General features: G+C 52.6%; 1 protein-coding gene across 1 annotated transcript in view; it reads right to left on the reverse strand.

The window, feature by feature from the left end:
* PADI4 (peptidyl arginine deiminase 4) overlaps nucleotides 1-16,429 on the reverse strand; it is a 33,218-nt gene that overhangs the window by 10,306 nt on the left and 6,483 nt on the right. Inside the window, exons 2-10 of the mRNA XM_078452319.1 lie at nucleotides 11,494-11,674; nucleotides 9,303-9,369; nucleotides 7,622-7,689; nucleotides 6,039-6,156; nucleotides 4,752-4,877; nucleotides 3,112-3,290; nucleotides 2,851-2,954; nucleotides 1,791-1,902; nucleotides 319-426 (exon numbers count right to left, since the gene is read on the reverse strand). Of these exons, the coding sequence (XP_078308445.1) occupies nucleotides 319-426; nucleotides 1,791-1,902; nucleotides 2,851-2,954; nucleotides 3,112-3,290; nucleotides 4,752-4,877; nucleotides 6,039-6,156; nucleotides 7,622-7,689; nucleotides 9,303-9,369; nucleotides 11,494-11,674 (1,063 nt within the window). The remainder of the gene's footprint in view (nucleotides 1-318; nucleotides 427-1,790; nucleotides 1,903-2,850; nucleotides 2,955-3,111; nucleotides 3,291-4,751; nucleotides 4,878-6,038; nucleotides 6,157-7,621; nucleotides 7,690-9,302; nucleotides 9,370-11,493; nucleotides 11,675-16,429) is intronic.

A 16,429-nucleotide genomic window follows, 5' to 3' on the forward strand; every position in this document is an offset into this window, starting at 1 on the left:
CCCCACCTTGCCACAAGAGCATCTTCAGAGGACCAAGGATGCCCAAGCCTGACCTACGTCCTTGGCAGGGTTATTCTGAGGACAGGCTGAGCTCATGGCTGGAAAGAGCTTTGGGAAAGGAAGGGCCAGATCTCGTCTCGGCAATGACAAAAATAACACGGTCCACCTGCGTTGATGGCGGCTCAAGCAGGAGCTGCATCTACGGAGCGGGTGTGCTCAGCCACGGGGGCTGGCGGGGGAGGGGAGGGGGGGACGGGCAGTGAGGAGGGAGACCTGGGGCAAGGGGGTTTCAGCACTGCCGGCCCCCCCAGCACGTACCAGCATGCACTTGATGGGGAACTCCTTCAAGCCTCTGTTCCTTGGAGAGTCAAAGACCACGGGCAGTGTCTTGTGCGGGGCTTGGATGTAGCCGACCTCTATCTCGTCCTGTGTGTGGAGCGAGCGAAAGGAAGGCTGAAACGCGTGCTCTCTGGGTTGTGACACCCAGTGCAGGGATCGGGGGGTGGGGGTGGGCGCAGAACCATCCGTCCCCCTCCCACGCCGTGGTCAAGGGCAAATTCCACCCCAGAGAAGGGGCTCTGAGGAAGCGGAGTTTATTATCCTGTGTTTGCCCCAACAAGTTCACCCCCACTCCTGGTGAGTGCTGGGACCGAGTGCTGCAGGTGCCGGGGACCCGGTGAGCGAGCCTCAGACCCTGCCCTCAGGAAGCCGGGCACCTCGCACCCAGTGTGAGGTGCTGGGCGGGGAGGTGAGGGTCTGTGGGGACACCCAGGAGGGGCTCCTGATGCTCTGCTAAGCTGAGGCCTGAGGTGGGAGCACGAGATCCCGTCCCCCAAAAGGGGGCAGGTCGGACTCAGCCTCGCCCGTGGGGCAGAAGCAGAAAGGGCTTGGCAATGAACCCAAGTCCTGCCCGCGTTCTGGCGGACGGATGAGACTACTTTTAGGCTGAACCCCCCGGAATTACCACTCCTGTAGGTCAAAAATGTGCCATCAGCAATTTCGTGCCGTTCGATCCGACTCAACACGGAACGACGCAAGAGGAAGGGAGGGTTTATGCGTGGGGTTGGGAGAGGGATGGGGAAATTGGGGGAGGGGAAGCTTTCAAGCCGGGATGGTGCGAGCATGACCCGGACGTGGGGGATGCGGACGGGGAGGACAGTGGTGAGGGGCCACGGCAAGAGCAAAGGCACTGAGGCCAGAGCAGGGCGACCGACCGGCACGGCAGGGCAAGGAGCCTGAGAAAGCAAGGGAAGGGCAAGGAGGTTCGGTCCAGCCCGCCGGCTGCCCACAGCCACTGCCCCGTGCCACGCGCTGGGTGCAGAGCTGAGTGAGACTCAGTCCCTGAGCTCAGGGAGCTCACGGCATGAGCAGGGAGCCTGGCACAGAAGCGGAATGGAGATATGGTGCGGCCGGCAGGCTGGCACCAGGTAAGGGGCGGCCAGGCTGGGAGGCCAGGCTGGCGACTGCGTCCAGAAACCTGGCTTGGAGGGAGGGCCACTGGAGGGACCCGCTGAGCTCCAGCCCCCTGAGCTTCGCGTCATTTCCAGACGCCATCTGAGTTTTCGGGCAGGCAGGTGGTTTTCATCTTGGTGAGCACGGCAGTTTAATCGCTGGCCTGGGCCCCCGTACGCGGGGACCCTCAGGGGCTCCTCACTTCCTGCCCCTCTGAGGGACGGTGGCCAGTGAGCCGCCGGGCCCAGCCCCAGGAGCCTGGGTCTCCCAGTGTCGCTTGACCCTCAGGAGCACCCACCCCGCGTGTCCCAGCTCCCCCGGCCCACAGGGCCGCACACCTGCATCCACCGGTCCCCCACACTCTGCTCCCTGCTGCACACGGTCAGCTGGCACTTGGCTTCCTGGGTCAGCGCAGTCACGGACTTAAGGAAGTCCTCATTTTCAAGCATCCTAGAAGGAGCAGAAAAGAAGCCCCTCAGGGCTCTGGATTCAGCAGCCGGTGGCCTTGGCCTGGCTCTGAGGGGGCAAGCTGGGCCCCCGGAGGGTCCCCAGGGGTGGAGCAGGAGCTCGGGCCCGGATAGAGTTGGGGACGGGCACAGTGGCTGCTGGGGAGATGCCTGGGGCCTGGACGGACATGCCCGGCTCGCCGGGTCTCCCTGCTCCTAGCAAACATCTCACTGAACTCTTGCAACAATCCCTGAGAGGAGCCAACAGGTACCGCCTTCCCTTGAGGAGACGCCAGAATGAGGAGGTCAAGGCCCAAGGTCATGCCATCCGGGGGCGAGCACCCAATCTGAACCCAGGCCTCGCTGGCTTCCAGCCCGCGTCCTCCCCACCAGGTTACTCCCTCACCCCTTCTGCCTGGAAACGACTGGAAGAGGAGAGGGGAGGGTCCCCTGAGACCCCAGGATGCTTAACAGGTGCGCTCAGATGGCAGGGTGGATGGTGGGCGGGGGGGGGGGGGGGGGGGGGGGGGGGACGGACCCAGAGCAGCTTGTTAGCTTGTTAAAAGGCAGACGGGCCCCATCCCCAGACCCAAGACCCCGCGGTTCTGGGGTTGGCCCGGAACGTGCATTTGAAACGGTTTCTGGTTCGGCAGAAGGTCCGCAGGGCGCACTCTCAGCAGCCCGGGAAGCCTGGCTCACCGACTGAGGGTTTTCATCTGCCGGGCCTAGCGAATTCTACAGTCCTTCAGGAGAGAAAGCCGCACTCGGCGTGCATTAGGGCAGGACAGCGAGGACAAAACAGACTGGCCGGGAGCCCTCCGCACCCTGCGATAAGGGGCATTTCCCCCCATTGGCACAGCGGAGATGCGGGGGGGGGGGGGGCCTGCGGCCAGAACCCAGGGCCCCTCCTGGCGTACCTGTGCCCCGCCCGCTGGCACCCCAGAGCCCTCACCTGCACACGTACACCTCCTCAGGGGGCTGAGTGTTGGGGGTCATGATCCAGGGGGCCACACGGAAGACCACACTGTCTTGGAAAACCAGGGTCTTGGGGAGCTCCTGCGAGGCGTGGGTAGGGGAAGGGCTATTGCAGCAGCCAATGCCAGAGACCCGCTTCCTCCCAGAGGCTGTGTGAGCCTCCTCCCCGGCTGGGCTCTGCACCCCCACCCCCCGCCTCGCGACTCAGCTTCCCCCTTGGACTGCCATCTTGGCCTACCGGGTTGGATGTGTCCAGCAGGGAGACGGTGAGGGAAATGAGCCCCGGGAAGTTGGCGTCTGGGAAAGCGAGGCCCTCCACATAGAAGTCTGTGCTGTGCTGGCCCCCCGGGAGTTCCAGGGGGTGACAGGGCTGCTTTGGCCCCAGGACCTCCCTGTACCTGGAGATCTGATTGCCTCCTAGGAGAGAGAAGGGAGGCCCAGGTCTGCTTCTCCCCGGTGCTGCGATGCCTTCTCGGGGCCACCGCTGCCATGGAGACATGTCACAGCCACTCAGAGAAAGAAACCTAAAGTGTCAGCTGGGACATCGCCCCCTGGCTGGGGCTCCAGGGATGGAGTGACCGGGGTGGGGGTCCCTGAGCCATTCCCGAACATATACATACAGGTCCACTATACATTATGGTTCGTTCGCTCATCATTCATTCGTTCATTCATTCCTGAGCCCCAGCTCTCGGCTGACACTGGGGGAGACCAGGGTGGTGGTCACAGTCTCCTGGGTGAGTGAGGAGGAGCAGAGACGGTCAAAATCACAGATGGTAGTAAGTGCTGTGATGGGGGGGAAACCCAGAGGGCCAGGGAAGGCTTCCTGGAGGAGGTGACGCCTCAGCAGAGGCAAAGAATTGGTTTGTCACCAAGTCAACGTCAGTCTGATCACCTTGATCTAGAACGGAAGCAAGTCAGATCAAGCTGTGCCTCTGCCGAGAGCCCTCAGATGGCCTCGGCCGCCTCCCTCAGACTAGAAGGCAGAGTCATTCCCCGCCTACCTGAGCCGGCCCTTCCCCTTCCTTCTCCACCCTCATCTGGCACGTTAACCCCGAGTCCTGCACTCCAGCCTCACTGGCCTCCCTGCCTTCCTCAAGCCCACAGGCACCATCCTGCCTCACTCGGGGCCTTTGCTCCTGCGGTTCCCTCTTCCTGGAGTGCCCTTCCCCTGAGCGTCTGTGTGGCTGTTCCCGTCCCTGCTGCTCGAGTGACACCTTACAGAGGAAGCGTTCCCTAACCTCCTCTCCTCACACCCCCCAGACCCTACCCCTCATCTACACCCCCTTCCTGGTTGCGTTCTTCTGCACAGCCCTCAGACACTAGCTGCTTCACTTACTTATTTTATACATTGTCTCTCAACCCACCAAGAGGAAAGCGACCTGGGGGCAGAGGCGTTTTCATGTGCTTTGCTCCGGGCCCCGTGCCTCAAACAAGCCCGGCGCTCAGGAGCAGGTGCGAGCTGCTGCGAAGCTAATGCTGTCTTTGGTCGGGAGGATGCTGGAGGACAAAGTCTGATGCCGTCCGCTTGGGCTCGACGGTCCCCGTAAACCAGAGTCCTCTGTGTGCGTGCGTGTGTGCACGCGTGTGTGCACGCGGCAGAGGGGAGGAGACAGACACAAACACAGCAGGCCTCGGAGGGGGGGCTACTTCCTCAGTGCTCGCCAGCACCAGACATCATGTGAGTGTTTGTCTGCACATCATCTGTGTGTCCTTTCTAGAAGGTAGCGGCATGGACGTCCACCTTGCTCACTGCTGCATCCTTGGCCCTAAGAACGTGCTCCCTAATAGGGGCTCAGGAATTAGTCGTCAAAGGGGGGTGTGAAGGGGCTGTCCCGGGGCGGGGAGGGGACACCAAGGTGACAGCCAAGGGTGACTCACGGCTGGCTTGGAACACCCTGACTTTGTCCATCTCCGACTTGGCCACATGGAGAAGCAGCTGGTGCCTGGCGAAGAAGTCCCTGGGGGTGTTCGTGTTCAGGGTCACCAGGGACATGTCCTGTAGGTCTGGACCGAGATGGGCGGGGCCTGAGACCCAGGCCCCTGAGACCGTCTCCTCCCCCGCTGCTCCCCTCAAGCCCCCCTCTACCTGGTCGCCTGGTTTCCTTTTCCTTACGCTCTTTCCAGAATTTAAATGATGATTTTCATTTTGGAATGAAAGCTAATTAAGTTTTTGGTCTTCTCCCGCGACAGTGAGCTTAGCGTACAAGCTCCGTGAAGCAGGGGCCACAGCTATCTTGTTTAAAAAATTTTTTTTAATGTTGGGGCGCCTGGGTGGCTCAGTCGGTTGAGCGTCCGACTTCGGCTCAAGTCATGATCTCATGGTCTGTGAGTTCGAGCCCTGCATCGGGCTCTGTGCCGATAGCTCAGAGCCTGGAGCCTGCTTCGGATTCTGGGTCTCCTCCTGTCTCTGCCCCTCCCCTGCTCATGCTCTGTGTCTGTCTCTCAATAATAAAGAAACGTGAAGATGCGTCTGTTTCTGTGCTCTCCTAGCCGCTCCCTCGGAAGGCCACCCCCTTAGCGCCCTCCTCCCACCCCAGCCACCTCAGAGGGGTGCCAGCAGAGACCCCGTGCCCACCCCCATGCTTGTGCCCTGGTGTTGGGATGTCTGGGTTCAGATCCTGAACCTGTGACTTACTGGCTGTGTGACCTTAAGCAAACTGCTTAACTTCCCCATCTGTAAAATGGGGTGAGGACAGCATGTACCTCCAAGCCTCAAACTGAAGGATGAAACGAGTTAATGATCCTGAAGTGGTCACAGAGGTGTCCAGAGGGCGGCAGGGGCCCGGGGCTGCTCTGACATGAGTTTGGGGGCGGTAGGCTTTCATTCTGAATAATTTCAGGTCCCAGGTTTGACCCAAGAGCAGAAATTTGGGTTGGGCAGCGGACCGGAGCATGGGGCCCGGAGGAGGCACAGGGAGACGCAGCACTGGTCCCAGGTGCTCTCTGGCTGCTGTGTGACCGTGGGTGCGTGGCCTGCCCTCTCAGGACCCCTGTCCGCTCCTTTTATACAATGGACAAGCTAACAAGAACGTGCTTCCAATAACCCATTTCTGAGGGCTGTTCCAAAGCTTAGGCTGCATAGACAGAAGGGCTTGACACACAGACAAAGCTCTATTTCCATTAGCTCTCTGGGCAGGGGGGAGGCTGGGGGGTGAGGGTCCTTACCTTGGCTGTCAAGCACCCTATCATCCCTGCAGTCTATGGTGGAAGATTTGGGGTTGTCCTTGTCGCAGTTCACCAGCAGGATGGCACCTTGCCCGCGGGGGCCCCAGGTCCAGGCCCTCTGTGGACGCCCAGCAGAGACGGGGCATGTTTAGAAAACCTGTGTGTGTCCCTCCACCTCGTGGGGGAAGCAGAGCCACCTTCCCCCAGCACCCCGATAGGCTTGTGCAGTTTCCACATCTCGCTCCCACATCAGGTCAATTCTTTAGTCCCAAGAGGGGATTTTTCCTGCTCCAAAAATCCTGAACAATTTCCCCCCAAATGCAATGCATCCACCTATGGAAAGGAGCCCAAGAGGGGCGCCTGGGTGGCTCAGTCGGTTAAGCGTCTGACTCTTGACTTTGGCTCAGGGCATGATCTCACGGTTCGTGGGTTCAAGCCCTGCATGGGGCTCTGCGCTGACAGCGTGGAAGCCTGCTTGGGATTCTCTCTCTCCCTCTCTCTCTGCCTCTCCCCTGCTCTCTCTCTCTCTCTCTCTCAAAATAAATAAACTTTAAAAAAGGAGCCCAAGACAGTAAAATTGATTTCAATGGCTCTAAGAAACTGTCTGATTGGCAAACCAAACTGAGCTAAATATTTGTGTCAAGATTCGAATGTAAATGGTTACTCTTACGTGAACTCTTTTTTTAAAATATGAAATGTATTGTCCAATTGCTTTCCATACAACACCCAGTGCTCACCCCAACAGGTGCCCTCCTCGATGCCCATCGTGAACTCTTTAATTACTCCTTCACCAAAGTGTGGGTACTATTCTTAGCAGCTCGTTGCTGCCTGTCCATAGATGAAAGCCAGTTAAGCAGCCCCTCCCGGGAGGGACCTACTGGCGATGACGTCTTCTGTTTGCAGGTGTCCCACCCGCAGGGAGTGACTGGGTTGGGATGGGACAGAAGCATGAGTCCGCTGCTCAGATGGTAATTCTTCCCTCTGCCTTTGGCTGACCCCACAGAGGGATCTTCATCTTTGGACAGGTCCTATCCTTCTAAAGGGCCCACCAGCATTAAATCGGGCAGGCAGCTTTGGGATTTCAGTTGCTTCTTGAGGTTCGTCCTCTGCAGACCCCAGTTAGGACAGCCTGCGTGCCTCGCTCGGGCTTTCAGCATCACTTTCCCCACCCCCACTTGGCTCCTTCCCTCTCCTCCCCCCTTCCAGTCCTTCCTTTCTCTATTCATCACTCCCCACCAGCAGCACCATGGGAATCTCTCCCACCAGCCCAGAAAGCCCCGGGTTGGAGGGGTTTTTTTGTTTTTTTTTGTTTTTGCCAGAGTTAAGAACTGCCTGCATTAACTGGATGACTCTGTCGTTTCCAGTTTGTAGGACAACACATGCTCTGAACGCACAACGGGTGAACATCTAGCTTTGCAAAAGAGACGGGGAACATATGCATCAAAATGGAGATGGGGATTGTAGTTTTCTTCTCTCCCTGGTTCTTGCTAAAGGGACAGGCGGCCATTCGTGCCATCACCAGCAGGGGGCGCCAGAGGAGAACCCAACGGAGTCAGGGCGCAGCTCCAGAGGCTTGAGCCTACCTGGCCTTTCCGGGCTCCGGCAGGCTTCACTTTGCCGGTGCGGGTGATGTCCGCGCTCAAGGAGATTTCTGCAATCCCACCAAGAGGAGAGGGTTGGTGAAGGGACAAGGTCAAGGCACTCAGCCTGGCCCGGGGGTGGGGGGGGGGGCGGGAGGATAATCCTTTCCCCGGGAGATTGTCTGCACTGCACGGCTTCAGAGGAGACACAAGTTCAAAGATGCCCCCATGTCCCCCAGGAAGACGTCTGACTGCAATTCAGACAGCAAAGCTGGAGCTTCTGACCGCACGCACTTTCCTTTGCAGGGGAACTTGTCACAGCTGCGATGCTACCCAGACCCTACACGTCTAGCCACCTTCAGGGGTTCAGAAAGAATTCCCAGCCACCCCCAATGGGATGCTTGGTGCAAAGACACCTCGCCGGGCTCCCAGAGACCTCTGGCCTCAACTCCAGTCCCCAGTGACCTTGGGGTGGGGGACCCAGCCTCACCAGGCTCTTCTATATGTGCATTATGACTGTGCTGGGGACAAATCATGGCCCCAGACATACCCCTCTCTGTGCAGATGCCAAGTCCGAGAAAGCATATACCGGTTTCTAAATCCCTCCCACCCTCTCATCAGCACGTGTGGTCACATATGCAAGGTGTTACACAGAGTATATGTAATGACCTTGTGAGCTCCCAGTGTGAAGTTGACCTGGATGACCTTTTAAACACATCCACGGCCATGTGGTCGTCGGGTCAGAGCAGCATAGAGTTGACTGCTCCGCATTTCCCGGCTCCTTCACTAACCGGCTGCAGCAACTTAGGCAGCTCTGTCCGCCTCTTGTGCCTCAGTTTCCTCATCTGTCAAATGGGCTATAACAGTACCAATTTCACTGGATTGTTATGTGGTTTAAATGTAAAGTCTTGTGCTCGCTTCGGCAGCACATATACTAAATGTAAAGTCTTAGCACAGCGCCCGGTATAAAATAATTGCTATGTCGTTCATATTATTAAAATGCATACTCAGGAAATAAGTGTGTATCAATGCATGAAATTGATTTGTTAATGAATGAAATCCATTAATGAAATGAAACGTGACGTTTTCACATGCCGTTCATATATTTAATGCGCGTTTAAATGGCAACAACAATCTTACAAAATTATCGTTTATGATGAGGTCAAGTTAGAAAATATACTTTATTTAAAGAAGAATATTAAATAAATATGAGTCTAGGCAGATCATCGGTACGGCAGAATGGCAAAGACGGGAGGTAAGTCGTGGCATTTGGGGAACATTGGTCTATCTATTATTGTATAAGACTGTCATCATCTGCTTTTCTTATAAATATTTGAAGTATCAAAAGGTATAGAGGCTCATATATGGAAAATATATGTAGCACTTCCTAAGTTGAGAAAATATTAACGTGTGATTGCACACTCTGTAAATGCCTTCCCTCCCCTACCCCTCGGTGAATTTCTTTATGGTTCACTGATGGGGGAGGGGATATTTATGAACCACCAGATGCATGACTAGCCAGAAATTGTCCCTTTTTTCTGCTCAGTCTAAAGTAAGATCCAGTGTGTAGTTTCTCCCGGAGAGATGCCTTGCAAGGGTGGGGTGTGTGTGTGTGTGTGTGTGTGTGTGTGTGTGTGTGTGTGGAGGGGGGCAGTGGGACCCCAAGATCCTGGTGGTCACTTACCGACACCAGTGACATAGAGCAGGGCTTGGATCGGGCTGGTCTTCGATCCATAGTATGAAATCTGGACCTAAAAGGCAGACCAAACCATGAATGTCTTCTCTTAGTCATTCAACAAACACTAACTAGACCCCTGCTCTGTGCCAGCTCAGGGTGGGATGTTGCAGAGACCAGGATGAACAAGAAGGGATCCCAGCCTGTAAGGAGCACCCCAACTGATGGGAGCAGAGGGGGCAGCAAAGTACTCAGATGACCACAATGCTTAGAAGTGGGCCCTATGGCGGGGGGGGGGGGTGGCGCCTGGGGGGCTCAGTCGGTCAAGCGACCGACTTCAGCGCAGGTCATGATTTCGCAGTTGGTGGCTTCCAGCCCGGCGTTGGGCTCTGTGCTAATGGCTCAGAGCCGGAGCCTGCTTCAGATTCGGTGTCTCCCCCTCTCTCTGCCCCTCCCCTGCTCTCACTCTTGCTCTCGCTCTCTTCTCTGAAAAATGGATAAACCTTAAAAAAAAAATTGTTTTTAAAAGAAGTGGGCCCTATGGGATCCCAGAAATGGAAGGGCTGAGCCTGCGGAGGCCATATTGGGCGGGGGGGGGGGGGGGGGGGCGGAGCGTCAAGATTGACACTTTTGAGCAAAATGGCAGAGGGTTTGCTCCCCAAAGCAAACCCGCAGAGCTGTGACCCCAAGAAGCGGTGCTCTGAGGGGATGGACTGAGGTGTTTGGGTCTGTCCTGTAGATAGTGGGGATCCAGGGAGGGGTCACAGCCGCCATCACCTCGCGTCTAGACCGGGGCATCAGCCTCCAGTCTACTGCCTGGATCCAATCTACTCTGGACGCTGCAGCCAGTGGGGACTTTCCAAGACAAATGCAGACTTGTTACTCCCTGGATGACAGGTTGTCACTGGCTTCCTGTTGCCCTCGGAAAATGAGGTGCCTGATGCCAAGCCCTCTGATGCTGGCTCCCTCTCTCCCCCACTTTCCTCCTCGCCCTCTTTTCTTGCCATGATATCTTCCTCAGTTTCCCCAACACACGCCTGACCATCTCCTCATCTAGAGTGTGCACACAGGCCGTGTGTCCCGTGTAGAGTTCCCACTCCGCTTTCCCTCTCTTAGGCGGGTCATTTCTACCATCCGTCAGCTTGCCACTTCTTCCAGGAAGTTTTCCCTGATTGCACCCTCACCGACCTACTTTAGGGCCCAGACTCTCTGCTCCGACGGCAGGCAACAACGCTCCATCCCAAGGGGAAGACCGCTTGGCCTGTCCTTCTGGAAACAAGTGCTCATTGGCCCAGATCTCTTGGGGAACCCCGGAGGCTCCTCCTGAGCTCATCTACGGTTAAAGGGGCGTGCAATGGGTTGAACGGCCGTCCCCACAAAGATACGTCTTGGAACTTGCGAACGTGACCTTATTTGGAGAAAAGGTCTTTGCAGAGGTAATTAAGTGAAGGGTCTTGAAAGGAGATCCACGTGGATTATCCGGGGAGCTCTTAAATCCAGTGACAAGCGTCCTTCTCAAGAGTGAGGCAGAGGGAGATTTGACAGCCTGAGGAGGGGGGGGACGAGACCACGGAGGCAGGGACTGGAGTGACAGGGCCACAGGTCCAGGAAGCCGGAGGAAGCAAAGAACGGGGTCTCCCCTAGAGCCTCCGGCGGGAGGGCAGCTGTACGGACACCTTGATTTTGGACTTCTGTCCTCCAGAGGGAATAGATTTCCGTTGACTTGAGCTGATATAGTGCGCTGTCATTGGTTCAGCAGCCACAGGACACGAGTGGGCACGGATCAGAGCTTCCTAGGGCTGCCTGGCCGTGGCCTCCCAGCACACGCTCCCGTTCCCAATTGCTTACCTGGGTTTGATCTAGCTTGTAAGCCCCGTGCGGTCTGCAGCCTCACCTATCTGAATCCCTTCTGTGTCTCCAGTGCCCGGCAGTGCCTGGCATGTAGTAGGTGAACAGTAAACATTTGCTGAACGGACGGATTGAATAAATACCCTGGCCTCCGCAACCCCCTGGCACCCGTACGTTGTGAGGCTGCCGTGGCCGCGACGGTCATCATAGATACCCGGGGAGGAGGAGGATAGAGACCCCTGCCGGGGGGCGGGGGGGCTGGGGTCAATGCGGGACAGCCTGTGAGTAGCAGACCTGATGCCACTGGCTGGCCTCCTCCCACACGTCCCACCCCCGCCCCTGCCACACTCACCTTTTGGTCGCCTGTGCTGCTGCTGGCATCTCTCACCCTCAGGCTCACCTCCAGCCTCGGGTCCAGGGACCACTTGGAGGAGCCCTTGGGTTTCTTCTTGGCTGGAGGGCCGTGGGCAACGTCCACGATCACTCCTGGGGAGGCACTGATGCTGAAGGACGTGCAGCCCGTGGGGGCAGAGCTGTGGAAGAGACCGTTGGGGAGGACAGGGGGGTACAGTGAGGCGGGCCTGGGTCACCACTGATGCCCCAGCATTCTCCCTTTCCCCCAACAGGCGTAAACACCAGATGGCAGCCAGTTGGCCCTGACCACGGGGCAGGGTGGTGGCGGGGGGTGGTGGGCACCGTGAGCTTGTCGGGAGGTGGTGAGAAACAGAAAAGCCCCTGAGCTGAAGGGCTTACACTTGAACTAGGAGAATCGCAGAGGGACGTGCCCACCAAAGGCACACACACGGATGTGTGCGCACAGCAGACGGCGTGCCCAGGGGTTTACACCACGCAAGCGCGCACACGTGGGATTGTGCATAAACGATCACACGGACTCCTGCTTCTGGAATACGGCCGACCGGTACTCGGAAGGACCTTCCTCTTAGGAAACAACCGGATCACGATTGAAATATGCTTTGTAGAGCATCGCTGAGACCCTAAGACATAAGGGAGATCTCCAAGGACTCCCTTCTCTGTGTGCACGTGCACACACATACACACCACGTGCTTAAATCGAGGAACACCTAAACCGAGGAGAAGATGTGAAAGGTATCCAGAAAGAAAAGTCAGATCATCTACAAAGGAATAACTATTAGATTGAAAGCCAGCTTCCCAGTAGCAACAATAAAGTCAGGAGGACAGTTGAATAACAGCTTCAAAGCATTTTGAAGAAATAACTGTTAATGTAGAATTGTGTGCCCCACAAAATTATATTTGATTTATTATTTTTTTTACATTTCTTTAATGTTTATTTATTTCTGAGAGAGAGAGAAACAGGGTGCAAGCTGGGGAGGGGCAGAGAGAGAGGGAGACACAGAATCCGAAGCAGGCTCCAGGCTCTGAGCTGTCAGCACAGAGCCTGATATGGGGCTCAAACCCATGAACCTTGAGATCGTGACCTGAGCCGAAGTTAACTGACTGAGCCGCCCAAGCATCCCTATTTGTTTATTTGAGAGAGAGAGAGAGAGCAAGAGAGAGGATAAGCAGGGGAGAGGGGCAGAGGGGGAGAGAGAGGGGGGGTGGAGAGAGAATCTCAAGCAGGCTCCAGGCTCAGTACAGAGCCTGAGGCAGGGTTTGATCCCACAACCTTGGGATCATACCTGAGCTGAAATCAAGAGTCAAATGCTCAACCCAGTGAGCCACCTAGGCACCCCTAGATGAAAAACACACTACTAGCAATAGAGAGGATCACAGCCTATTAATTTAAGGTTCAACTCACTTAGAACATATTCTAAAGTTATATGCACCTAACAACATAGCCCCAATATACATATAAGGCAAAATTTGATAGAAATACAGGGAGAAGCTGACAAACCCATCATCATAGTTAAAAACTTCAAGTCTTTCTCAGTTAACAATGGATTAAGCAGACAAAAAATTAGTAACATGATTAACAAGCTTGATTTGGTAGACATACATAAAATTCTTTGCTCCACAACTAGTGAATATACATTTTCCCAAACAAAGCACACACGGAACACCAAAAAAACATTAATCACATCATTGGCCATCAAAATAAGTGCAACAAATATTAAAGGATAGGTCACATACAGGGTAGGTAGCATATTCTTTGATCAGAACATAACTAGGTTAGGAGTCACTAACATAAAGTCCATTGTTAAGAGTCCCATACATTTGAGGGGTGCCTGGGTGGCTCAGTCAGTTAAGCTTCCTACTTCGACTCAGGTCATGATCTCACAGTTTGTGGGATCGAGCCCCACATCGGGATCTGTACTGGCAGCTCAGAGCCTGGAGCCTGCTTCAGATTCTGTGTCTCCCTCTCTCTCTGCCCCGCCCCTGCTCATACTCTGTCTCTCTCGCTCTCAAAAATAAATAAAATATTTAAAAACTTACCAAAAAAGTCCCATACATATGAAAATTTAAAAACCAGACTTCTAGATAACTTACAAGTCAAAGGACAATTAACAGAAATTCAATAATAATACTTACAGCAACAGTTAACATACTATATTTCAAAACTTTTGGGGGAACTGAAGGTGTTGCTTTGTGCCTTACAGGCCTATATCTCCAAAAAGAAGAGAAAAGCTAATAAGTATTTAGAAAAATAAAGTAGAATGTAATTTCCCAAAATAAAGAAAATAAAGATGGTGGAAATCTGAAATATAAAACACGTAAATCAACAAAGCCAAAATAGACTAAAACAACCGATACACCTCTGGCAAGATTGATCAAGGAGAAAAAAAATTTTGAAAACTAAGAAAGAAACATCACGACAGGAAAAACAAATTATTTTGTAGATAGTTAATAAAAGGTAACAAAAACTCCACGGCATGATTATCTGAAGCCTCCCCCAAACATTTTAAAATTTAAATTCAAAAGAAATACAAAGAATGTAATAAGATAGTGAGGCAGAGAGGCAAAATTCAGTTGCATTTCTGGATACCAGCAATAAATAGTTAGAAAAAAATAATTTTAAAAAATAATTTTAAATAATTTTATGGAGAAAAACAAGCCTATTGAAAGCTTTAGAGAAGACCCAAATTAATAGAAAGAAGTACCACAAACATGGTTAGGAAGGCCCAATATCATTACGATTTGAATTTGCTCCAAATGAATTTATATATTCAATGGAATTACAGGGCTTTTCATAGAACTTGACAAGTTGATTCCAAGATTTATGCAGAAAACCAAGGAGTTAAGATAATCAAAGTATTCCTCACAGACAAGAAGCAAAATGTGAGGAACTTGCTCTACCAGATATGAATTTACCAGAAAGCCGAGATGGCACTATAACGGCTCAGGCAGGGACAAATGACAGTTGTAACTTAAGAGAGATTCTACTTGACCTGTGACACAGTGGTCTTGCAGACAAGTGGGCAAGGTAAGATTTTGTAAGATTATGTAAGGTTGTGTAAATGGTGCTGGGACAATTGAATGCCCATATGGAAAATAGTTAAATGGGATGAATAATTCAGTTGATCCCATCCTCACACCATATAGAAAAACAAGCTGCAGGGGGATTTAAGACTTACATATGAAAGGCAAAAATTTGAATTTTTTAAAAAATAGATATTGTTTTGTTTTTTGGTTTTTTTTTTTTTCAACGTTTTTTATTTATTTTTGGGACAGAGACAGAGCATGAACGGGGGAGGGGCAGAGAGAGAGGGAGACACAGAATCGGAAACAGGCTCCAGGCTCCGAGCCATCAGCCCAGAGCCTGACGCGGGGCTCGAACTCACGGACCGCAAGATCGTGACCTGGCTGAAGTCGGACGCTTAACCGACTGCGCCACCCAGGCGCCCCTAAAATAGATATTGTTTTTTAGAGAAGTTTTAGGTTCACAGCAAAATTGAGAGGAAGGTACAGAGATTTCCCATATAGCTCCTGCTCCCTACCCCTACATACAGTCTCCCCCATTATCAACATCATCCACTGGAGTGGTACATTCATTGAAATTGATAGACCTCCGTTGATATATCATAATCACCCCAAGTCTACAGTTTACATTACATTTCACTCTTGGTGTTGTACATTCCATGGTCTTAAACATATGCACAATGACATGTATCCACCATGATGGTATCATACAGAGTAGTGTCGTTGCCCTAAAAATCCTCTGTGCTCTGACCATTCCTCCTTCCTCCCAACCCCTGGCAACCACTGAGTTTTTACTGCTGCCATAGTTTTCTCTTTTCCAGAATGTTACATAGTCGGGATCGCATAGTAGGCTTCTTTTAGATTGGCTTCTTTCTTAGTAACACGAATTTAAGTTTCCTCCATGTCTTTTCATGATTTGAGAGCTCACCTCTTTTTAGCACTGGATAATATTCCATTGTCTGGATGTACCATTGGTTTATCCATTCACCTACTGAAAGACTCCTTGGTTGCTTCTGAGTTCGGGCAATTATGAATAAAGCTCCTATAAACGTTTGTGTGCAAATTTTGTGTGGACGTAAGTTTTCAACCCCTTTGGGTAAATACCAAGGAGTGCAGTTACTGGTCTGTATGGTTAAGAGTATGTTTAGTTTTGTAGGAAACCACCAAACTGTCTTCCAAAGTGGCTGTACCATTTTGCATTATCCCCAGCAACGAAATGAGAGTTCCTGTCCTTCCACATCCTCTCCAGCATTTGGTGTTCTCCGTGTTCTGGATTTTGGCCATTCTAATGGAGTGGCATTAGTGGAGTGGCATCTCATGTTTGCTTTATTTTTCATTTCCCCGATGACATATCATGTGGAGCATCTTTTCACACACTTACCTGCCATCTGTGTATCTTTTTTTTGGCCAGGTGTCTGTTAAGAGCTTTAGCCATTTTCAACCAGGTTGTTTATTATTAAGAGTTCTTTGTATGTTTTGGATAACAATCCTTTACCAGATATATCTTTTGTAAATATTTTCTCCCAGCCTGTGGTTTGTCTTTCTATCCACTTGACAGTCTTTTTTAGAGCAGAACTTTTCAATTTTAATGAAGTCCAACGTGTCAATTTTTTCTTTCCTGGATTACGCCCTTGGGGTTGTGTCTAAAAAGCCATTGCCAAACCCAAATTCATCTAGATTTTCTCTTATGTTACCTTCTGAGAATTTTATAGTTCTCTGTTTTACATTTAGGTCTATGGCCTGTTCTGAGTTAATTTTTGTGAACGATATAAGGTCTGTGTCTAGATTCCTTTTTTGGAGGTGGATGTCCAGTCGTTGTACCATTTGTTGAAAAAACTACCTTTTTTCCCCTGTTGTGTTGCCTTTGCTTTTTTGCCAAATGTCAGTTGAGG

Source organism: Panthera onca, chromosome C1, assembly GCF_046562875.1.
Source record: "Panthera onca isolate mPanOnc1 chromosome C1, mPanOnc1 haplotype 2, whole genome shotgun sequence".
NCBI lineage: Eukaryota > Metazoa > Chordata > Mammalia > Carnivora > Felidae > Panthera > Panthera onca.